This window comes from Trichomycterus rosablanca, chromosome 14 (genome assembly GCF_030014385.1).
Source record: "Trichomycterus rosablanca isolate fTriRos1 chromosome 14, fTriRos1.hap1, whole genome shotgun sequence".
Lineage (NCBI taxonomy): Eukaryota > Metazoa > Chordata > Actinopteri > Siluriformes > Trichomycteridae > Trichomycterus > Trichomycterus rosablanca.
Window position 1 is genome coordinate 17,394,419 of NC_086001.1, and position 25,744 is coordinate 17,420,162.

The window sequence follows — 25,744 nt, forward strand, 5'->3', positions numbered from 1 at the left end:
TATAACATTATAAATAATCAAATACATTTATAACATTATAAATAATCAAATAAATTTATAACATTATAAATAATCAAATACATTTATAACATTATAAATAATTAAAAACATTTATAACATTATAAATAATTAAAAACATTTATAACATTATAAATAATCAAATACATTTATAACATTATATATAATCAAATACATTTATAACATTATAAATCAAATACATTTATAACATTATAAATAATCAAATACATTTATAACATTATAAATAATTAAATACATTTATAACATTATAAATAATCAAAAAAATTTATAACATTAAAAATAATTAAATACATTTATAACATTATAAATAATCAAATACCTTTATAAAATTATAAATAATCAAATACATTTATAACATTATAAATAATCAAATACATTTATAACATTATAAATAATCAAATACATTTATAACATTATAAATAATCAAATACATTTATAACATTATAAATAATAAATACATTTATAACATTATAAATAATCAAATACATTTATAACATTATAAATAATCAAATACATTTATAACATTATAAATAATCAAATACATTTATAACATTATAAATAATAAAATACATTTATAACATAAATAATAAAATACATTTATAACATTATAAATAATCAATACATTTATAACATCATAAATGATAATATACATTTATAACATTATAAATAATCAAATACATTTACAACATTATAAATAATCAAATACATTCATAAAATTATAAATAATAAATACTGTTAGTAATTGTTAAACTGAGATCTGATGCTAAAGTCCTGTAACGTGATTCCTCCTGCATTCATCATTTCCTGCTCACACTGATCTGCATGAGCACAATACAAGCTTTCACTGTATGATGCTTCATCCCAGGTTCCTCTGATTCAATTCAATCCAAATCTTATTTTACTCAAGATAAAAAATATCTTACTGAGTTCATCTTTATCTTCAGGTTCTTCCTTCTTCACAGGCTTCATCTGGAAACCTCCACACTGTTAGTCCTCTGGGGTGAGATGTTCCTCAGAGGTGACGTGTTCCACAGGGATCGATGTTCCTTCACCTGAAATTTCTTTGTTTTGTGAAGAAGAAAAATAAGTTTGTTATTGTTGGTAGTAACGACCAACTTCTTTATTAAGCACTTAAGTTAGAACTAACAGACACGTACTTCTATACTATCTGTCAAAAACACAACCTATAAACCTTTGTTCAAACAGGGTTTCAGCAGATTTAATAATAATAATAATAATACAACCCCAAATCAGAAAAAGTTGGGACAGTATGGGAAAAGCAAATAATAATATAAACACAGACTTTGACTTTTATTTAATGACAGGATGAAGCTGAGATGTTTCATCTTTTATCTGCTCAACTTCATTTCATTTATTAATAAACATCCATTCCTGCATTTCAGGCCTGCAACACTTTCCAAAAAAAGGAGGAGAGTTAAGATCTGGATGGAAGGTGCAGACTCATCTCTCCAGGACCATCAGCACAAACAGTCACGTATATATTGAATATATCAGCTTATATACTCGACTTTATTTCTTCTCATTCATTACCCAATCATTCAGCCACTTGTATTCACCTGGCATTACTCTGTAATTATATACTAGTCTATACACGGTACAGTCAGCATGATCTGTTTAATCTTCTTTATCTTCTGTCTCCTCATTTCACTCACCTGCTCACTTCTGCACTAAATATACAAAAATATCACAAGACATTCAGACATGACCAAATTAGGAGAAATGATTTTGCTCAAGTCTTACTGAGTTCATCTTTATCTTCAGGTTCTTCTTTCTTCACAGGCTTCATCTGGAAACCTCCACACTGTTGATCCTCTGAGAAGAGCAGTTCCACAGAAGCCACAAGTTCTGCAGGGATTAAAGTGACTTCACCTGAAATTCATCAATAAGAGAAGAAGAAACTCAACAACTGGAGGAAACTGAAGGTTGTGGGTTTGATTTTCTAACCATAAATAAATCCTAGTTAGATTCAAACTTAAATCCAGACTGGAGTGTAGCAGCTGTACTGTACTGTACCACACTGTCTGGTGGAAAAGTGGCATCAGGCTCCATATTTACTTACAGAAGAAATCATCATCATCTTCCTCCTTTTGTATTATTTTCTTCTGGAATTCTTCATGTTGTAGATCCACAGGGGTGACGTCTACCTCTTCTGCTGACTGCATTATTAAAGATCCCTGGTCAAAATATCCTATAGGATTTTCAGTTTTTCCAATACAGTCCTATAGGATTCCAAAAATCCTATAGGACTTTTTGTTTTTTCCTATAAGAATTCAATTGGATTCTAAATGTTCAACTGTCTCCCTGTTGTAAATATGAAATAATTATATTTAACCTTGTATTTATCATTAAAGAATGTATACATGAATAGGGAAATTGACAGTAATACAATATCTTCAGAATAATTAATAAATTACTCATAATGACATGTTTATTTGCAGGTATACAACAATAATACATGGATACATATACAGTGTATCACAAAAGTGAGTACACCGCTCACATTTCTGCAAATATTTTATTATATCTTTTCATGGGACAACACTATAGACATGAAACTTGGATATAACTTAGAGTAGTCAGTGTACAACTTGTATAGCAGTGTAGATTTACTGTCTTCTGAAAATAACTCAACACACAGCCATTAATGTCTAAATAGCTGGCAACATAAGTGAGTACACCCCACAGTGAACATGTCCAAATTGTGCCCAAAGTGTCAATATTTTGTGTGACCACCATTATTATCCAGCACTGCCTTAACCCTCCTGGGCATGGAATTCACCAGAGCTGCACAGGTTGCTACTGGAATCCTCTTCCACTCCTCCATGATGACATCATGGAGCTGGTGGATGTTAGACACCTTGAACTCCTCCACCTTCCACATGAGGATGCGCCACAGGTGCTCAATTGGGTTTAGTCCATCACCTTTACCTTCAGCTTCCTCAGCAAGGCAGTTGTCATCTTGGAGGTTGTGTTTGGGGTCGTTATCCTGTTGGAAAACTGCCATGAGGCCCAGTTTTCGAAGGGAGGGGATCATGCTCTGTTTCAGAATGTCACAGTACATGTTGGAATTCATGTTTCCCTCAATGAACTGCAGCTCCCCAGTGCCAGCAACACTCATGCAGCCCAAGACCATGATGCTACCACCACCATGCTTGACTGTAGGCAAGATACAGTTGTCTTGGTACTTCTCACCAGGGCGCCGCCACACATGCTGGACACCATCTGAGCCAAACAAGTATATCTTGGTCTCGTCAGACCACAGGGCATTCCAGTAATCCATGTTCTTGGACTGCTTGTCTTCAGCAAACTGTTTGCGGGCTTTCTTGTGCGTCAGCTTCCTTCTGGGATGACGACCATGCAGACCGAGTTGATGCAGTGTGCGGCGTATGGTCTGAGCACTGACAGGCTGACCTCCCACGTCTTCAACCTCTGCAGCAATGCTGGCAGCACTCATGTGTCTATTTTTTAAAGCCAACCTCTGGATATGACGCCGAACACGTGGACTCAACTTCTTTGGTCGACCCTGGCGAAGCCTGTTCCAAGTGGAACCGGTCCTGGAAAACCGCTGTATGACCTTGGCCACCATGCTGTAGCTCAGTTTCAGGGTGTTAGCAATCTTCTTATAGCCCAGGCCATCTTTGTGGAGAGCAACAATTCTATTTCTCACATCCTCAGAGAGTTCTTTGCCATGAGGTGCCATGTTGAATATCCAGTGGCCAGTATGAGAGAATTGTACCCAAAACACCAAATTTAACAGCCCTGCTTCCTATTTACACCTGGGACCTTGACACATGACACCAGGGAGGGACAACAACACATTTGGGCACAATTTGGACATGTTCACTGTGGGGTGTACTCACTTATGTTGCCAGCTATTTAGACATTAATGGCTGTGTGTTGAGTTATTTTCAGAAGACAGTAAATCTACACTGCTATACAAGCTGTACACTGACTACTCTAAGTTATATCCAAGTTTCATGTCTATAGTGTTGTCCCATGAAAAGATATAATGAAATATTTGCAGAAATGTGAGGGGTGTACTCACTTTTGTGATACACTGTAAATACACACACACACACACACACACACACACACACACATTTATACTATATATATATATATACAGTATATATATATATATATATATATATATATATATATATATAGTTGTCTGGCCCATTTAAGCAGTTAAGTTATGAAAAACAAAAATAGAAGCTATAAGAATTAACAAATAAATTGTTCAAAAATAAGAATACATCTAAACAAAGTTATTTAGTGACTCATTTATACATTCATAAATGTCTCTATATTTGATCTCACCAACTTTGAACACGTCAAGTGTATATCTTTAATTTCCATGCATTGCATATGCTGTGTTTAATCTACTCTCACAAATATAGACTTAGTCTATTTCTATACTGTTTGGCTGTAATGACACATACATATTTTTGTGAATTTTCCCAATGAAAACTACCTTGCGGACCACATCACTTGGTTTCACAGCTATTCTTGTTGTTGTAAGTCTAACAATTTTTAAATGTGCCACTGCCTCTGAGCCAAACCGTGCTGTTTCCGTTAGGAAAAGCTGTACCAAAAACACTGGATTGTTATTATTTTCTTTTGGGATATTTATTATTGACTTTATTACCCCAATGCTACCATTTTTAAGCTCAGTAGTATAACTATTGTGTTTATGCCCTTGTCCATATGCCTCTGTTGTAAACACCTTTCCAGCCCGGTCATAAAATTCAGCAGTCATATTGGTCTTCTGAATGCTACAAAATGGAAGTAGCAATGAGCATTCTGTTTCTTCCAGTGACTTCAGACAGGGACAACCCAGAAAAACAATGTCATAAATTTTCTTTGCTTTTGATGTCAGAGGATAGCCAGCTATCCAATCATTAACAATTTTGTCAACTCTGTGTGAGACACTACCAACAGTGTGAGATTTCCTGAGTAACTTAGGTAAAGACTGAAAGATGGTAAAACGCAGAGCTATTTGCCTTGGTATAGATTGTGTCCCATGGCATAACTGCAAAAGTTTTTGATTATGGCTTTCGAATGGAAATGTAGATGTTGACCATAATGGTCCATGCATTTTCACAGAGAATGGCAAGTGAGTCAGTAGGTGTACATTGAAAGACATGTGACACAAGCCATATGTTTCTGGCATCTGACAGACAAATTTGTTCAGTTTTCTAGAGGCGTCTGCAAAGTCACACTCTGAAATTTTCTCCTTGAGAAGACAGAAGACTGCACTGACCAAAAGTAACCAGTGTTTCAAGTATTTGGCTGGCAGGATCATTTGCAGCACTGGTAAGCTATAAAAAAGTAACCAGCTCCGGCATTCTGCAGCCTTCCACTTGTGTGCCACATGCACAGTACGTGGAACTCTGGGTACATCAGAGGGTGGTGAGATGGAGAGCAACCTTTGATCAACAGCGTCTTTTGAGGTTCCAATATACCATGGGCAGTCATGATATTTGCTGTTGAACCAGAGATCTAAATACTGTTTTGTCACTCCAAGCAGTACACAGTGCATATAATCTACAGGGAAACTCTTCACTATATCAAAACCAGTTGAGCTGCTCAGAATAATCAATGGTGACAGTGACTTAACGCCTAGGATATGATCAACACCCTCTTCAATGGCCTTCTGTCCACATTCCACAACATGTTCATGGCTTCTCATTTCAGCCTGTACAGCAGGATACACCCTTGTGTAGCCTCTTCCCTTTGCCACAACCATTCCTTCACTGAGACAGAAACCACAACCATATGCACCATTAAACTGGTGAACACCCTGAAGCATGCACCTGGCCACTGCATCACATGTACAAGCTACAGGGAACACTCTTGAAACTCTTGTAATGCCTGTTTTTGGATGCACCCATTTGACACCATGTGTGTTAATCTCTTTAATGTCTTTGACAAACTGTTTCAAAAATGTGGACATTTCTGGCTTTCCACGTCCAAACCAGACACCTGCCAGCAGTACATTTTTATAACGCACTTCAGCTGGAAGTTCATTTATTACACAGCGAATTGGCCACAGAGAGTATGATGAAGAATTGAAAACAGAAATACCATCACAATTCCAAAGCAAGGACACATCACCACAACTAAAGTTTGTGATTCCTTTAAGCATTTCACTGTGATGTACGTCTGTATGCTCTACAATGGGGCAGTCCTCCCTTTGTAGGATGTCTCTGATCTGACTGTCAAGAGATACACTAATAAAAAAGTTACCTTCCCTAAGATTTTTATCAGGGTCACTTTTATCACCACAGGCCATACAATGTGTATTTTGCTTGGGTAGACACATTCCACAGCCTTCACAAAAATAATGTATGGTAATAGAATCTGCTGGGTTTTTAAACAGTGTTTTGAGAGATATGGAGAGAATGTGGCAAAATGTTATTTGCTGGTAGGAGGAGGCTTAGTAGTTTTAAATTATCTTCTACAGCTCTAGCGCTTAAGTTGTGTCTAAGAGAATAAGCTAGAATGAGCACTACACATTGTGCAAGTGTTATGTCTGACCCTGGGTAAAGTGGAGCCCCCATGAACTCAGAGTTTGGAAATTCATGAACACCTTCTGTGTTACCAGAATCTGGCAAAACTTCAGAAATTGTGTCACTAAATGATACGGTGTCCTTCTCGTGTTCACACTGTAGTGAACTAGAGAGGTCAATGTCCATTTCCAGAACAGAACAGTATTCTTGACCAGTGCAGGGGGATGAATCTTCAGTGATGTTTCCATTATTAGTCTGGGGAAAATCACAATGGTGGTTTCCCTTTCTACATTTTGTGGTCTTTGGGAGTGGTTCCATCAAATCAGCATCCAAAAATCTAACAAAAGAACAACGAACTTAAAACTACAATAGGAAATGTGTAAACCTTTTCTGGTTTCGAACCAGATGCAAGGATGGAAAATACATAGAGGTGCCATAAGGACTTTAAAAATACCTTTTATACAGGCCTTTTCTACATGTATTAATTGTATCTGTGTCCATTATTCCATTAATTTGTACAGATTGTATTAGTACAATTAGGGGTCCTGGAACAGCTGACAAGGGATCTGTGGGTCAAGTATGGTATAATAAGTGAATTAAAACATACAGTATATACAGTGTGTGACTATATATACAGTGTATCACAAAAGTGAGTACACCCCTCACATTTCTGCAGATATTTAAGTATATCTTTTCATGGGACAACACTGACAAAATGACACTTTGACACAATGAAAAGTAGTCTGTGTGCAGCTTATATAACAGTGTAAATTTATTCTTCCCTCAAAATAACTCAATATACAGCCATTAATGTCTAAACCACCGGCAACAAAAGTGAGTACACCCCTTAGTGAAAGTTCCTGAAGTGTCAATATTTTGTGTGGCCACCATTATTTCCCAGAACTGCCTTAACTCTCCTGGGCATGGAGTTTACCAGAGCTTCACAGGTTGCCACTGGAATGCTTTTCCACTCCTCCATGATGACATCACGGAGCTGGCGGATATTCGAGACTTTGCACTCCTCCACCTTTCGCTTGAGGATGCCCCAAAGATGTTCTATTGGGTTTAGGTCTGGAGACATGCTTGGCCAGTCCATCACCTTTACCCTCAGCCTCTTCAATAAAGCAGTGGTCGTCTTAGAAGTGTGTTTGGGGTCATTATCATGCTGGAACACTGCCCTGCGACCCAGTTTCCGGAGGGAGGGGATCATGCTCTGCTTCAGTATTTCACAGTACATATTGGAGTTCATGTGTCCCTCAATGAAATGTAACTCCCCAACACCTGCTGCACTCATGCAGCCCCAGACCATGGCATTCCCACCACCATGCTTGACTGTAGGCATGACACACTTATCTTTGTACTCCTCACCTGATTGCCGCCACACATGCTTGAGACCATCTGAACCAAACAAATTAATCTTGGTCTCATCAGACCATAGGACATGGTTCCAGTAATCCATGTCCTTTGTTGACATGTCTTCAGCAAACTGTTTGCGGGCTTTCTTGTGTAGAGACTTCAGAAGAGGCTTCCTTCTGGGGTGACAGCCATGCAGACCAATTTGATGTAGTGTGCGGCGTATGGTCTGAGCACTGACAGGCTGACCCCCCACCTTTTCAATCTCTGCAGCAATGCTGACAGCGCTCCTGCGCCTATCTTTCAAAGACAGCAGTTGGATGTGACGCTGAGCACGTGCACTCAGCTTCTTTGGACGACCAACGCGAGGTCGTTTCTGAGTGGACCCTGCTCTTTTAAAACGCTGGATGATCTTGGCCACTGTGCTGCAGCTCAGTTTCAGGGTGTTGGCAATCTTCTTGTAGCCTTGGCCATCTTCATGTAGCGCAACAATTCGTCTTTTAAGATCCTCAGAGAGTTCTTTGCCATGAGGTGCCATGTTGGAACTTTCAGTGACCAGTATAAGAGAGTGTGAGAGCTGTACTACTAAATTGAACACACCTGCTCCCTATGCACACCTGAGACCTAGTAACACTAACAAGTCACATGACATTTTTGAGGGAAAATGACAAGCAGTGCTCAATTTGGACATTTAGGGGTGTAGTCTCTTAGGGGTGTACTCACTTTTGTTGCCGGTGGTTTAGACATTAATGGCTGTAAATTGAGTTATTTTGAGGGAAGAATAAATTTACACTGTTATATAAGCTGCACACAGACTGCTTTTCATTGTGTCAAAGTGTCATTTTGTCAGTGTTGTCCCATGAAAAGATATACTTAAATATCTGCAGAAATGTGAGGGGTGTACTCACTTTTGTGATACACTGTATATATATATATATATATATAGAAATATTAAATTGTATTAAGTACATATAAATAAATCGATTAAGTAAGCTTTTATAGTTTAAGTTCGTAGTGTTTTTTAACGGTTGTTAACTTACGCGGACGCCGGCATTAGGGTTCATTGCGTTTAACATTGCATTTACATCATATATTTTGATTAAAAAATTAGTAAGACATGTCCGATTGTTTTCTTGATTTTTTTTAAAGTGATATTAATTAGATATTAATAACGTTATAGCCAGACAGCTAACTTGCTGTGCTGGAGTACCGTTATTTAAAGTTATCATGACAACCATGACACTGTTTGCAGGCGCGAGACTCTGACGGGATTTTTTTAGAGGAAAACATTCTGAAAAACAAAATCTGAACTACATCCATATCTAAACACGCTGTGCATGTCGTTCATACTGTATGAGCAGTGATGGATGAGAACTGAGGGGGGAGTGGAGCTGCGGAACAGGGTGCAGTTTATACCCCCATTTAGCACCAGAAGCGGCGCGCTGCACTTTATACGCTCCTATAATCAACACACAGGCTGCGCGCGCAGCACCGCGGCGGTAATTTATACGCTTCGGGTCTAAGAGATTGAAATTAGAGTCTACGCGTTTTTCCTTTTTTTTTTCTGCAACATTAGAAACGACTGTGCATTTGTTTTTAATTGTCATCAAAGAAGACGTTTAAACGTGTATGTATGTACAGTATATATATACTGTATATATATATATATATATATATATATATATATATTTCATATATATATATATATATATATATATATATATATACATACACACACACTGACTGGCCACTTCATTAATATCAATTTATAGTTTATACACATACATTTAAGAAAAAGTTATTGTTAATTAGTAAACACCTGTATAAAAATATTTTTACTATTCTACTTTTATTTCATAAGTCTCACTGAGTGCTCACAAGCATGTGTGTGTTTGTGTGTCCCTCTCTCTCATTCCAGAGTATGGCCTATATGCTAATACAGTGGATAGAAGATCCACCTACGTGGGATGTTTTGCCTATAAAAAAAATAGCAAATGGAATTTGTTCAGTGGGTTCAATATGTGATGTATTTTATGGCGATGAAACAAGCCCAGCAAAAATTCTACAAAAAGGTTAGTGAATTTCATCAGTACATCCGTACACTCACCCAAAGTAAGAACTGAAGTAGGCACACTATACACCAAGTTCCAAATTATTATGCAATTGATATTTTTCTCTGATTTTCCTAAATGATCGATGCAGATGACAGTCAGTATAATTTTCAAGTCATCAACCGTTAGAGTATAAATCGAATTTTATTGAACAAACCTCCCAATGATAACAGTATTTTTTTTTCAAAAATAAAAAAACTCAAAATGCACTGTTCCAAATTATTATGCACAACAGAGTTTCCAACTTTTTATAGGTTGTAAAGAACTGAAAATAGTCATTTGTTGAATTAAGAGCAGCATTAAGAGGTCACATTCACTGAAATCAAAAGATATTTCAATCAAAAACATCTTAACAGGCCAAGTTACATGTTAACATAGGACCCCTTTCATATCACCTTCACAATTCTTGCATCCATTGAACTTGTGAGTTTTTGGAGAGTTTCTGCTTGAATTTCTTTGCAGGATGTCAGAATAGCCTCCCAGAGCTGCTGTTTTGATGTGAACTGCCTCCCACCATAATAGATCTTTTGCTTGAGTATACTCCAAAGGTTCTCAATAGGGTTAAGGTCAGGGAGGATGGTGGCCACACCACGAGTTTCTTTCATTTTATGCCCATAGCAGCCAATGACACAGAGGTATTCTTTGCAGCACGAGATTTGTCATGCATGAAGATGATTTTGCTGCAGAAGGCACGGTTCTTCTTTTTGTACCATGGTACAAAGTGGTCAGTCAGAAACTCTATATACTTTGACAAGGTAATTTTCACACCTTCAGGGACCCTAAAGGCCCAAAACATGACTCCTTCACCCCCTTGCAGACATCGCAGCCTTGTTGGGACATGGTGACCATCCACTATTCCATCCATCTGGACCATCCAGGGTTGCACGGCACTCATAATGATGTTTGAAAATTAGTCTCCATGTATGTTTGGGCCCACTGCAACCGTTTCTGCTTGTGAGCACTGGTTAGGGGTGGCCGAATAGTAGGTTTATGCACAACTGCAAGCCTCTGGAGGATCCTACACCTTGAGGTTCGTGGGACTCCTGATTCACCAACAGCTTTAAATACCTGCACTGTAAGCCCGGACTTTATATTTAATCAAACATTTTTAGTACAACATACATAAATTATTTAAGTTTTTTTGCTCTACTATAAAATGCAGAGTACATTGTACTAATTTGAGTACACATTTAAATGTGCTAAAAGATTTAAGTTTACTAAACAAAAAAAATTACTTTTCTATCAGATTAATAGAAAATCATACGAAGCAAAGAGTGTGCTGGCTTGCTTTATTTTAATCCTTAAATTAATGCTATTAATGTTGATTTTAATACTTCTGTTTCTTGTTTCTTTTTGTTGTTTTACAGGTTCATGGTTACTGTGAGGAGCTGTTTGTGTTTCATCAGAACTTTATATACAGTTTGTACAGTTTTAAAGATGTTTTCTTGACATGTTGTATTTTAAGTAAATACTTCTGAAGTGAAATAAAGAAAAATAATTTTATAATTGTGTCTGTTTCTCTATAAACATTTGTAATTCATATTTAAAATGTAATTAACATGAAAACTAAGAAGAAATCAATAGTTTTTTCCATTGAGCTCAAGACAATAAGTAGAATTATTGGGAAAAGCAGTTGGTATAACAAAAAAAAGAAAGTTTAGTCAACTTGCCTTTTAGGTGTAATAACTTAATGTTTTAAGTTATGCTAACTCAAGTTTTCATTATACATTACTTAACTTTTTTAAGGCAACCGGTTTCCTAAAATTTTTTAAGTAGATTGAACTTATCCGGGCTTACAGTGTGTTTGCTGGTTTGTAATGGCATTTTAGTAGCTGCTCTCTTAATCTGATGAATTTGTCTGGCAGAAACCTTCCTCATTCTGCCTTTATCTGCAGGAACCTGTCTATGCTCTGCATTAGCCACAAATCTCTTCAGAGTATGATGATCAGGCTTAAGTTTTCGTGAAATATCAAATGTTTTCATACCTTGTCCAAGGCATTGCACTATTTGATGCTTTTTGGCAGCAGAGAGATCCTTTTTCTTTCCTATATTGCTTGAAAGCTGAGGCCTCTTTAATAATGTGGAACATCTTTCTTAAGCAGTTTTCCTTTAATTGGGCTCACCTGGCTGAAATTGATTTTAGTGATCCAAAGAGCCCCGAGACACAATACCATCTATGAGTTTAATTGAAAAATTCAATCTTTATGACACTTAAATTCAATTTGCATAATAATTTGGGAAGTGGTGTAGAATTATATATACACAATTGCATAAGTTTGTATACACTCCTTCTGGATTCAGCTACTTTAATTTGGACCCATTATGGACACAGATGTACACATAAACACATACAGCTAGTCCCTGTAGAGAAGTATTACCAATAGTATAGGACTCCCTGGAACAGAGAAACCATGAACCTATTTACACTATGCATAAAATCTGGTGTGGGGTAGAGAGGTAAAATGTCCCCTTGAAACTGTGTTCTCTGGAATGATTGAGCTCTAGCAAATACTATAGGGATGTGTTTGGGAGTTGAGGATGAGGTGGGATGGTGATCATCCAACATCTTGATCTCACAAACGCTCTTGTTGCTGAATGCAATCAAATCCTCACAGCAGTGCTCAAAAATCTAGTAGAACGCCATTCCTGGACACACTGAAAAAAAAACTATGTTGGATTTACATGAAAAAAATATGTACATCGGTTGCACATAATAAAGTTATGTTTACCTAAAATTAAGCATTCATGTTCTACACACTAAAGTATTATTTGTTAAATCAACATGACTTTTTCATATACAGTGTATCACAAAAGTGAGTACACCCCTCACATTTCTGCAGATATTTAAGTATATCTTTTCATGGGACAACACTGACAAAATGACACTTTCACACAATGAAAAGTAGTCTGTGTGCAGCTTATATAACAGTGTAAATTTATTCTTCCCTCAAAATAACTCAATATACAGCCATTAATGTCTAAACCACCGGCAACAAAAGTGAGTACACCCCTTAGTGAAAGTTCCTGAAGTGTCAATATTTTGTGTGGCCACCATTATTTTCCAGAACTGCCTTAACTCTCCTGGGCATGGAGTTTACCAGAGCTTCACAGGTTGCCACTGGAATGCTTTTCCACTCCTCCATGACGACATCACGGAGCTGGCGGATATTCGAGACTTTGCGCTCCTCCACCTTCCGCTTGAGGATGCCCCAAAGATGTTCTATTGGGTTTAGGTCTGGAGACATGCTTGGCCAGTCCATCACCTTTACCCTCAGCCTCTTCAATAAAGCAGTGGTCGTCTTAGAGGTGTGTTTGGGGTCATTATCATGCTGGAACACTGCCCTGCGACCCAGTTTCCGGAGGGAGGGGATCATGCTCTGCTTCAGTATTTCACAGTACATATTGGAGTTCATGTGTCCCTTAATGAAATGTAACTCCCCAACACCTGCTGCACTCATGCAGCCCCAGACCATGGCATTCCCACCACCATGCTTGACTGTAGGCATGACACACTTTTCTTTGTACTCCTCACCTGATTGCCGCCACACATGCTTGAGACCATCTGAACCAAACAAATTAATCTTGGTCTCATCAGACCATAGGACATGGTTCCGGTAATCCATGTCCTTTGTTGACATGTCTTCAGCAAACTGTTTGCGGGCTTTCTTGTGTAGACACTTCAGAAAAGGCTTCCTTCTGGGGTGACAGCCATGCAGACCAATTTGATGTAGTGTGCGGCGTATGGTCTGAGCACTGACAGGCTGACCCCCCACCTTTTCAATCTCTGCAGCAATGCTGACCGCACTCCTGCGCCTATCTTTCAAAGACAGCAGTTGGATGTGACGCTGAGCACGTGCACTCAGCTTCTTTGGACGACCAACGCGAGGTCTGTTCTGAGTGGACCCTGCTCTTTTAAAACGCTGGATGATCTTGGCCACTGTGCTGCAGCTCAGTTTCAGGGTGTTGGCAATCTTCTTGTAGCCTTGGCCATCTTCATGTAGCGCAACAATTCGTCTTTTAAGATCCTCAGAGAGTTCTTTGCCATGAGGTGCCATGTTGGAACTTTCAGTGACCAGTATGAGAGAGTGTGAGAGCTGTACTACTAAATTGAACACACCTGCTCCCTATGCACACCTGAGACCTAGTAACACTAACAAATCACATGACATTTTGGAGGGAAAATGACAAGCAGTGCTCAATTTGGACATTTAGGGGTGTAGTCTCTTAGGGGTGTACTCACTTTTGTTGCCGGTGGTTTAGACATTAATGGCTGTATATTGAGTTATTTTGAGGGAAGAATAAATTTACACTGTTATATAAGCTGCACACAGACTACTTTTCATTGTGTGAAAGTGTCATTTTGTCAGTGTTGTCCCATGAAAAGATATACTTAAATATCTGCAGAAATGTGAGGGGTGTACTCACTTTTGTGATACACTGTAAATGTAAATCTTTTCATTAATGTAAAGTATAATCAATTATTATTTGTTAAACTAACATGACTTTTTTATACAAATTTAAAGCTTTTCATTAACGTAAAGTATAAACAATTATTATTTGTTAAACTAACATGACTTTTTTATACAAATTTAAAGCTTTTCATTAACGTAAAGTATAATCAATTATTATTTGTTAAACTAACATGACTTTTTAAATTTTTATACAAATTTAAAGCTTTTCATTAAAGTAAATTATTTTGAAATATCATCTATTAAACCAACATGACTTCATTATGCTAAGTACACAGTGTGTTAAACCAACCTATCCCCAGGTCAACCTGATACTATTTAGTTATAAACCTTTGGCATCAATTTTACATTTTCAAATTATTTTGTAACCTGATTCATGTTAAGTAGTGTATTTTGTACCTAACTAATTTTGCCTAATCTTTTACCTACAACATTATTTTTTCAGAAAGCCAACATGGCAATAAACACACACACATTTCTTTAAAAACACAAAATATCTGTATTTAGTAACAATACCAATCATTTTTATAAATTTACTCTGAACTGCACTATTGTGAGGATTTGGCCTTTTCTTCCTCAAACAACTTTACCAGGAAAATAAATAAGTCACTCAAAAAAAAAAAAAAAACCCAAACAAAAATCTGTGTGCATATACACAAAACATACATTTGAAAAATAAAATAAAATACACCAATCAGCCATAAAATTAAAACCACCTCCTTGTTTCTACACACACACTGTCCATTTTATCAGGGCCACCACAGAGCAGTTATTATTTGGGTGGTGGATCACTCAGCACTGCAGTGACACTGACATGGTGGTGGTGTGTTAGTGTGTGTTGTGCTGGTATGAGTGGATCAGACACAGCAGTGCTGCTGGAGTTTTTAAATACCGTGTCCACTCACTGTCCACTCTATTAGACACGCCTACCTAGTCGGTCCACCTTGTAGATGTAAAGTCAGAGACGATCGCTCATCTATTGCTGCTGTTTGATCTTCTAGAGCTCCATCAGTAGTCACAGGACGCTGCCCACGCTGTGAACACGGTATTTAAAAACTCCATCAGCGCTGCTGTGTCTGATCCACTCATACCAGCACAACACACACCAACACCATGTCAGTGTCACTGCAGTGCTGAGAATGATCCACCACCCAAATAATACCTACTTTGTCATGGTCCTGGGAGAGTCCTGATCATTGAAGAACAGAGTGAAAGCAGGTTAAAAAAGCATTCAGAGAAACAAATAGACTACAGTCAGTAATTGTAGAACTACAAAGTGCTTCTATATGGTAAGTGGAGCTGATTAAATGGACAGTGGTTTTAATGTTATGGTTGATCAGTTATATAATGTGTTTTATAAAGAAAATGCATAGTAAACATCCATTACTACTGGAACCCAAAGCAATATCATTCAGTAGTAGTATGCAGTGGTTAAATCAAATTTTCTTTTCAGTGGTGATTGGAACATGGGTTCACAATGTCTGCAACACAAATATAACTATTCACTATTTAGCATGAATATTACATATAAAAACTGCAAATTTCTCTAAAACAGAGCATTTCACACCAAACTACACTGAATGAATTTGTTGACATGCTAACCATTAATTATGCAAAAACATTAGAGAACAAAGAGTGATCCACATGACGCAAATAATTCTTACGTACAAGGCTGTAAAAATCTATTTGCACCTTCCCAAATCTTCTACTGTTGCCAATGTCACATTCCAATGTTTTACAGCTTTCAAATAACATTAACACAAAATAAACAACACAAGCAAACACAAACGCAGCTTTTAAATGATCATTTAGTTTCATGAAGATGTATTCAATACAGATAACACCGATAACCGATAATCCAATTGACAAATGTGTTCGGTGTTACTAGGCATGACTGCAGCTTTTAAATAATAGTTTAGTTTATTGAACATGTGAAATAGTAATGTGTTTACTCATGTTGACTATCTTATATTAAAATTAGTTTACAACTCATAGACATTAAAATGTAACAAATGAACAACAATATAAGAAATTGGGAAGGAGCAAATACTTTTTTTTACAACACTGTAGTTTTCAACTCTGGACAGCTAATATCTTTGATAAAAGCAGTAGGTATTGGTCGAACCTCAAACAAAACAGTAAGACTTTCCTTATAATATTTGTGTTTACCTAACAATGTAGTGTTGTAAATCTGTTAATAACAAAGGCCCCATAAATGTGCAAGCGCTCAAACGATTATAATGACTTGCTTCCCACCATTACAGTCTTCAACAGTAAATAATGCATGAACAAATCACCCCAAATCCAACAGGAAAGGGGGTACTGTACCACTTATAAATAATATATGCATATATAACAAAGCATTTGAATGCAAGGTTCACATATGTTCACAAAAATCAATGAGAGGGGTCATAACAGAGGCTGAGGCCAAGATACCCTCTATTCAGTGATTCATTCCAAAACGTCAGTTTACTGATAAAGTCTGTTTTTAAGGACTTGGACTTTCTTAGAGAGTGTGTTGCCTTCCAGCTCCATGACAACCTTCTGAAGCACTTCGAAGGTGTACTTGAGTTCAGGAGGGTAGTTTAGGTTTAGAGAATACATTAGGCCAAACAACATTGCAGAAGCTAATGCAACGTTATCCAACTCCTGCAAGACCACTTGACCCTCAAGGACAATCCCAATGTCGTCTGGTTTATCACTGGCATCTCTTTTTTTTAAAACATATATTCCCAGTGTGGTCTCCTCAATGGATCCCTGGATGAGGGCTTCATCTGCTGCCTGAAGAACACAGTCACAAAATAAGATTACACAAACACATTGCTAATGTGTAGAGGAAATATTGTACTGCAGAATGAAAGGACAGGTTCTGAAGTTAGCCTACACATTTTTGTGAATGATCGCACTGGGCCCCAAAATGGATTTCAACTGCAATATTCTCATCAGAATTATTATTCTATGTACTGTATTTTATTACCCATATTCATTTACATGCTAACAAGTCACTGGCAATAAATTGCCAAAGAGCAGGCATATGTTGCTTTTTCACCATAGTAAAAATCCATACTGTCACAGCCCCATCATTACAATATTGATATCTGACTTGGCTGATATAGAATTTCAATAAATAGACATTGTAAATAGTACTCACCACATACTCTCTCAAGAGGTTTTCTGGATCCTCGTTGAGGTACACACAAATTGCCTTGATGATACATTCTCGTCCTAAATCAACATCATCATTCTATTCAAAGGGAATAAGCAGAGCAAGTTGTTTGCTTAAAGTCTTTTTCCTTTTAATCAAATGCTACATCAACAAAGCAGTACTTTTTTCAAGGAAGTATACTTACTTGAGCCATGGGTGCTATGATGCTCTCTAGGTGTTTGCCTATTTGTCCTCCTCTCTTTTTAAACAGAACCATCAGTTTCTCAGAGTGCACATCTAACTGAGAGAGAAATCTGGACTGAAGGGGCATGGTGGTAATCCGCTTAAATTCAGCATTTATCTGAAAACAAGAATGATTAGACATAAACGTGCTGTGAAGCAGGAATTTGGAAAGAAATACAATGAAAACGTTTGTCACCCGTTTATTTACTATAAGCAAGAGGAAGCTTAAGTTTAATTTGTACAGCAGTTCCAAAGTTCACAAATAATTAGTATTATGACCTCTGGAGCTTGGCCTGGGGGTAGTGTACGACGGGGAGTTCCTGGTGGCTATAGGCAGCCCACATAACCTGGTCAAGCTCAGCCCAAAAAGGCAACATGGAAGGATCTTGTGGACCCACTACCCAAAAAATCCAAAGTAAGGGTGTGGTGCAGTGTTTGTTGGCCACATGTTTGTTGGGCACATAAGCGGACTACATAATGACGATAATTTGTCTAAAACTAAGGGGGGCCGTCAAGCAGCCAGCAGATAATTTTACAAAAATATGCCAAATGTTTAGCTTTGTGGCAAAGCTCAACAGTTAGGCTTCATACAAACAGCTTTTGTTTTAGCTTGTTCATAACATCTCTGTGTGTAGAATGTTATAAATTACATACCTCGCTTACGTCAAAGAGTGCTGGCCATCTTGCCTGAAAGTCTTGTATCATTGGTGTATCACGAACCACTTCATGTCTCCTGTATGCAAATGTCTTTTCCATTTTCATTCTCAGTACTTCCCTGTTGCTCTTCTTCTTAACATCTGAAAGAAGCTCAACTCTCACACTCTCAAGGCTCTTAACAGATTCTCCAGCAGGATAGGAGGGACAGTAGTTCACTTCAGACCTCCTAGGTTTTTTTATGCCAAAAGCAGCACTTGATTTGCCCTCTGGTTTGTGCTTAAGAGAGTTTATTGTCACCTCTGGACACCCAAGCTTTCTCAAGTGAGTGCGGTAGATTGCCAGTTTATTCTTCAAGCTAGCTTTCCATCCAGCAAATCCAGTGAGGGAGCCTTTCTCAGTCAGGCAAGGATGCTTTGAGATGAGGGCCTCTCCAACAGTGTTAAACTCTTTATCAGTGACATAAACTTTAAACATAACTATTTCTTGCACCAGGCCGTCAAGAATGTTTGACTTCAGTTTTGGATCTGGAATAAGCAATGTACCATTTTCCTTGTAAGCTGCATTGCCCTGATGAAGTTTCAACTCTGCATCGTAACAAAACTTAGGAACATGAAAGATTCTAGGCCAAAATGACCGAGAGCTTGATGACGATGACTCTGACTCTGGTGAAGAGAGTATATCTGTGTCAACACTAGACAGAGATGAGGATTCATCAACCGAGCGATGGGCAGTAGCTGAGGTAAAAGAGATATTAGCACAGTGGGGAGCTGAAGCGTCGGTTATGGGAATTACTCTGATTGTCCCTCTATCCTGTACTTCATCAATTGAAGTAAGGTTCATAAACTCATTTCCAAATAGTGCATCCATAAATTGAAGCCTAAAATTAAAGTGAACTTCACACTGTCTTTGTACCTCATCAACAAGTTATTTGATAGATTCAGGAAGTCCATTTTGGAAAGTTATCCTCTGACTGCTGTTGTCACCCAGGATAACTCTGAGAACTGCTGGGGAATACATCCTTCTATGCCTTAGTCTGTTAAGAGAAAGTAAGAATAGTGATTAGGTTAAAGCATAATTACTTATTATTTTAGGTTAATCAGATTTTTTATTTTATTTATTTATTTTTATTGTATTGAAACAACCATGTATTGAATAGGATGTCAGGTTTCTCATTTTTAAACTGATTCTAGCCCAGGCTTTTATTTTGTAGTCAAATCATAAAACATCATCAACTACTCCACTTATCCTTTTAGGGTCATGGTGGCAATAGGGCAAGCAAAAAACCCAGATGTTTCTGCCAGGGGCCCCTTCCCCCACACTGTGCCCAACAAACACTGCACCACACCCTTAATCTGGATCTTGCGGGTAGTGGGTCCACAACATCCTCCCACGTTGCCTTTTCGGGTTGAGCTCGGCCAGGGTTAAATGGGCTGCCTAGCCACAAGAAACTCGTTGTTGGACACTACCCCCATGCCAAGCTCCAGGGGTAGGTCCTGGTAACCCTTTCCTGGGCAGGGCACACAGTGTGCTCTCCTTTGGGTTCATAAGGGCGAAATATGGATCGTGTTTGTTTGGATCTTCACTCCAGACCTGTTCACCTTGGGAGACCCTACTGGGAGCTCTTGGCAACCTAGCCCTGGAGTTCATTAGATCACACAAGTCAACAAAATTGCATATATGTACAAAACAGAACACTTTTAATGACAACTTTGGGGAGGGTTAACCAACCTTTAATAATGATATGCCTTTTTAAGGTCACCATACGGCTTGATCCAACCATGTAACAGGCCAGTGGATATGTGTCAGTGAGGTCACTGAGTGCCACAAGTTTTATTTCTCTGGACGGGGACAAGCTTAGTTCAAAGGCTCTGTAGTGTTCACTGTACCACCCACACAGAACTTTTACAATAAAAAACAGACTCTCATGTATTACACAAATCTGAATAATTTCAGCAAACTCTGGTAATCCACCTGCTGATCCATGGACAACTACCATGCCATTACTGTAGGCTATGCCACTACTTGATGCATTCTTGGCAAGATGAACTTCAGACATGCTAGGGCATTTTAGCCTAATAGCCTCAGCCACTTCCTCCTTCAGTACATCAACTGGAACTGTGGATACATTAGATACATTTAGGCTAGATGTACCATAGGATGGCAAGTTTATGTGAAAAGCAATCATCATTTGATGTTTTGAAGCCAAAGTAAGAGGTATATTCTTAAAGCAACTGGTGTGTTGCACAATGTTCTTAAAGAAGCCATGCTTGGCTTCAAATCGCATTGTCCAAACTGCAACTACTGGTCCAAAACATCTTATCATCTGAGGATAGTGCTCAAGATAGTGGTGCTTCGGTAGAATTCGGACATCAGGGAACAGCTCTTGGTACCTCTGTCTGTGGTCAACAATTTTGCTGTCAAGGAATGAGATGGATTCATCAGTATGCACGGGAGCAACAACTAACTCAACAATATCTTTCAAATCCATCAACACAAGCCACGCTGGCTCATTTTCTGGCACAAGATGCCCAATCACAAATGGAAGCAGCCTCAGTAGGCTCCAATTTTCATGAGCGTTGCCGCCAATAGTTTTACGAACCAAGACACTCTGTGGTACAATGTGTGGCTTATTCGTTTTGTCTGACCATTTATAGGGAAAAGCCAATATAGCTTTATTCAAGTGATCCAATGTAAATAACTTTTTTGAAATCATTGATGCCAAGCAGTACGCCAGCTCAACAGGCACAATGCCCTCAAATAAGTCATGAGCAATGTCAGGAGGGAAACCGGAGACAACATGAAAATGAGACAGATTTTTGGTAAAAACACACTCCCTTTTAACTCCAAAGCAATGTGCATTGATCTCACAAGCTGTTTTTACATGTTCTGCATGGTCCTCTTTAGTTCTCAGCCTGAAAGCACCAGATGCAACACAATGATTCCTAATATCACAACTCCTTCCTGTGCAAAACCGACAAAAGAAATCACCAGAAAAACTTTCTATGAATCCAGCAATACTGTGAGCTCCCAAGTTATCAGCCACAATACACAACACTGTACCTTTAAGAGACCTGCCAAACAAAGGCACATACACACCATGGTCCTCAAGAGTTTTTAGATCTTGAAGAAGAGGTTCCAAAACTTTGTCATAACCGTAAGTTTTTACAAAACCACTCTTACAAAGTACTGCAAGATAAATAGACGACAACGACGAGTGGGAGCCTGGTGGCAAATTACCTAAAATCCAGTAAATACCACAAAGCTTGTGTTTTTTCCGGGAAGTGCCTAGGGGGTTGCAGGTCTCAAAATCATCAATATAGAGACGCAGTGATATTCGCAACTCATCTGCATTCAGGAAGCTGTTTTCCTTAAAATGTAAACCATCTTCAGGTGACCTGAATTCATAAGATGGGTCAAGTTCGATGTCCTGCTGTTCTCTATGATTTTGAATAATCCTATCAAGAATGTCTTTTCTATTTAAAATTTGCTGCAAAGATTTTAACAGTGGAACATACTGAAAAGTGTGTTTTTTTTTATGATCAAGTATGTAAGTAATTGGTTCCACAACATTGAATTTTTCCTTGTAGTACTGTTTGCGTCGATACGAAGTGCTTAGAGGGCCACCTTTTTCAATTGCTTTTGGAACAGGGTTAGATGAGCAAACCGCTGTGGTGATTTCTGTAACTACAAATTCATCAACATGTAGGTTGTGATGCTGAAAGATATCCCTTACAGCATCTCTTGATAGTGGAACTGATGCAGAGTTTATCAAGTAAAGTTCTTGTAAAAATTCATCAATAGCTGTACCTGGCACATGGACTAAATATTCCAACTTCAGTAAGGCAACAAGTGCATTTGAATAATAATGCTCACCACTAAAGAGCCTTTGACACAGCACTCAGAGCAAAGTTGGAGGATACCTATAAAGTACAAAATAAATTGTATTATTTCATTTAAAATAATTTTAAACTTAATTTTTTTTTAACTAACTACTTCATAGAAATCAAGTAAATCTAACATCTAATCCACATTTCAATTTAGAGAAACACATTTGTGGTCTGTTTATATAAATTTCAAACATATACTTTTAAGTGTTAAATCATTACATTTACATTAAAATAAGATTTTGTTCAAAATGAAAAAAAAATGTACTCACCACAATTGCACAACCTTTGGAACAGCACTCAAGAGGCCAAACAATGGCACTAGATGAAAAAAACGTCTAAACAGTTTAAAATAAACCATAGGAATTTACAGTGAGACTCCATAAAGGCTTTTATAATGAGAAAACTGACCAACACCGTCTAAAGAATTATAATATTATTTAACTAATGAAGTTATCTCATATATATAAAGTCTATTTTCACAAGCGTTAGCTTGTTTTACAATAGTAACGTTTTAAAAAAAACTACCATTTATTACGGATTTTAAAAGAGAAGTTCTGTCACATACATTTTCAAAATCTAAGACACATTACCGCATTATTAATACTGATAAAAAAAAGTTAACGTTTAAGCATTAACATAAACTTCGTTTCGCTCGAAATTATCGGCATATCAAAAACTAAACTTGTTCAAATATTGCATGTAAACAAACTACCTCTAACACTGACTGAAACTTAATAAGTTTTAATTACCTTTTCCGTGTAGTTTGCGGTCCACATCCACAGTAAATCTTTCAAAAGCGAGGGAAAATATGGCGTGCTTCAACAGTGACGGTTTTCTGTCCTCGAGACTGACCCCCGAAGGCGAAATTTCCCGGGTAATAAAACATAACTACTTTAATTATTCTTAACATGATTGAAACTAGCAGAATTTACATACCTAAAAATTGAAATATATTTACAAGATTTAAACATGTTCTGAAGAGAAATATAAATAAATTATGTAATATATACAAACTGCATATTTGTAATTTGAACAGCCCTCGAGTTTCCATTTTTTCAGTGCAGTAGAGACAGTTACTTTTTTAATTTCCCTAAATTCAGAAGAAACAGTGACATCAATTAAAATGGTATGTTTTGTTTCTAAAGGAAGTAGATCCGCCCTACTGAAAATTTTAGAGACTCTGGAAAAGAGGAAAAAATTCTGCGAAGGATACTGAAATTTGTGGCCGTGGTCAGAGGCAAAAATGGCCACCTATCCGCTTCTCGCCAGCTACAACCTCTGAGGATGAGGCAAGAACTGACATGGATTACCACCTAACTCTGCTTTACAATTCACTTTCAGGATGGCAGAGAAAAAGTAATGTAGTTATCTATTTGTTGTACAGGAAGAATTCCTCCCAACAAATACAGTAAGGAAGGAAAAAAAAAAAGAAATGGCCAGAACAATGTCAAAGTCCATCCTAATGGATTATAAAGTAAATCAAAAGGTAGGAAATACCTGCAACAGCAACAAACAAATATATATATATATTATTTTGAGGTAAAATGTTTTTGATACAGTTTTTCTCAGTCGCTTGGACACTTTCCATTCAGAAGCCATATTCTCAACATTTTCATGATTATTTTCATAATTCCGTCATTTTAATTATGTTTAATATTTTAAATTATACATAATATTTTGCTGCAAAAATTTTCTAACAAAAGTCATAATCACTCAAAAACTGTTAATCGTTAAAATTATACAGTCTGGTAACATTGTTTTTATCCCCTTAGTACTCCCACATGAGACAGAGCAAGTGTTGCCACCGCCAGATAATAATAAAAAAATGCAAACACATGAGACTGTAACTACCTTACCCACACAGGTAAAAACAAACAAATCATTGTATGTCTGTGTTTATACAGTAATTCTGAACATGATGAAAATTACATGCTTTACATACATTTTCTGAGAATAAAATGCATTGTTGCATGACCTTAGTGGTTGATGAAAGGAAGAATATGATACCATAATTTTTACTACAACCACAAATCAGAAAAGTTGGGACAGTATGGAAAATGCAAATAAAATTAAAATGCAGTGTTTCTTACATTTACTTTGGTATGAACCCAAGATATTTTATGTTTTATCTGCTCAACTTTATTTTATTTAATAATAAACATCAATTCCTGCATTTCAGACCTGCTACACATTTCAAAAACAGTTGGGACGGGGCAACAAAAGACTAGTAAAGTTGTGTAATGCTACAAAAACATATTAGTTTAATTGATAAGGGGCAGTAAGATTGGGTTTAAAAAGAGCATCCCAGAGTGACTGAGTCTTTCAGAATTAAATGGGGAGGGGTTCAGCACTCTGTGAAAGACAAAAAGTTGAAGAATAACATTTCCCAACATAAAATACTTGTCTGTTTCATCATCTACAGTACATAATATCATTAAAAGATTCAGAGAATCTGGAGAAATATCTATATGTAAGACAAGACTGAAAACCAGTATTGTCTGACTGTGATATTTGGGTCCTCAGGCAGCACTGCATTAAAAACAGACACGATTCTGTAGTGAAAATCACTGAATGGACTCAAGAACACTTTCCAAAACCTGTGAACCATTGTCTGTGAACTTGTCACTGTATCCACAAATACAAGTTAAAACTTTACCATGCAAAAGATAAAAACAGATATTAGCAAGATACAGAAACACCACCACGTTCTCTGGGCTTGAGTTCATTTAAGACACTTTTCCACTTTGCCTCCGTGCATCTTAAATGATCTCAGGCCAAGAGAAGGTGGTGGTGTTTCTGGATCTTGCTAATATCTGTTTTCATCTTTTGCATGTTAAAGTTTTAACTTGCATTTGTGGATACAGTGCCAAGCTTACAGATAATGATTTAGAAAGGGTTTATAAAGTTTATAAGTTTTATAAAGTGTTCTTTTTATTATGTACTGTAGTTGATGAAATACACACGTTTTTTACTATTTTAATTAAGAAATGTTTTTCTTGAATTGTTGCACTATTTGCCTGTCCAGTCTTTTACAGAGTGGTGACCCCCTCCCCATCTTTAATTCTGAATGACTCAGTCGCTCTGGGATGCTCTTTTTATACAAAATCATCTTACTGCCCTGTTATTAATTAAACTAATATGTTTTTTGTAGCATTACACAACTTTACTAGTCTTTTGTTGCCCGGTTCTAACTTTTTTGAAATGTGTTGCAGGTGTAAAATGCAGGAATGGAGGTACATTAACAAGTTGATTAGACAAAACATAAAATATATCTTGGGTTCCTACTGTCTGCAATAAAATAAAAGTC

At 37.3% G+C, this 25,744-nt stretch overlaps 2 protein-coding genes across 2 annotated transcripts in view; both read right to left on the bottom strand.

The window, feature by feature from the left end:
* The window catches only part of LOC134326146 (zinc finger protein 271-like), a 105,709-nt gene extending 98,951 nt beyond the window's left edge, over nt 1-6,758 (bottom strand). The window contains exons 1-2 of the mRNA XM_063008349.1: nt 6,601-6,758; nt 5,195-6,278 (exon numbers count right to left, since the gene is read on the bottom strand). Coding sequence (XP_062864419.1) covers nt 5,195-6,278; nt 6,601-6,758 — 1,242 coding nt within the window. The remainder of the gene's footprint in view (nt 1-5,194; nt 6,279-6,600) is intronic.
* Nucleotides 6,759-16,550: 9,792 nt separating this feature from the next.
* On the bottom strand, nt 16,551-19,024 carry LOC134326148 (uncharacterized). Its single transcript, XM_063008350.1, has 4 exons — nt 18,548-19,024; nt 17,856-18,011; nt 17,657-17,749; nt 16,551-17,286 (listed from the first exon to the last, which is right to left on the bottom strand). Exons 1-4 carry the CDS (start codon nt 19,022-19,024, stop codon nt 16,975-16,977), a joined length of 1,038 nt encoding a protein of 345 aa, XP_062864420.1. The 3' UTR covers nt 16,551-16,974.
* Between the last annotated feature and the right edge of the window lie 6,720 nt (nt 19,025-25,744).

What these genes read in the sequence shown, in the direction of transcription:
- LOC134326148 (XM_063008350.1), bottom strand. Translation starts at nt 19,024, where the DNA reads ATGTTTAAAGTTTATGTCACTGATAAAGAGTTTAACACTGTTGGAGAG. An exon ending in CACTCTTTGACGTAAGCGAG is followed by an intron (nt 18,012 to 18,547) that starts GTATGTAATTTA and finishes TCTTGTTTTCAG; the next exon opens with ATAAATGCTGAATTTAAGCG. An exon ending in TCATAGCACCCATGGCTCAA is followed by an intron (nt 17,750 to 17,855) that starts GTAAGTATACTT and finishes CCCTTTGAATAG; the next exon opens with AATGATGATGTTGATTTAGG.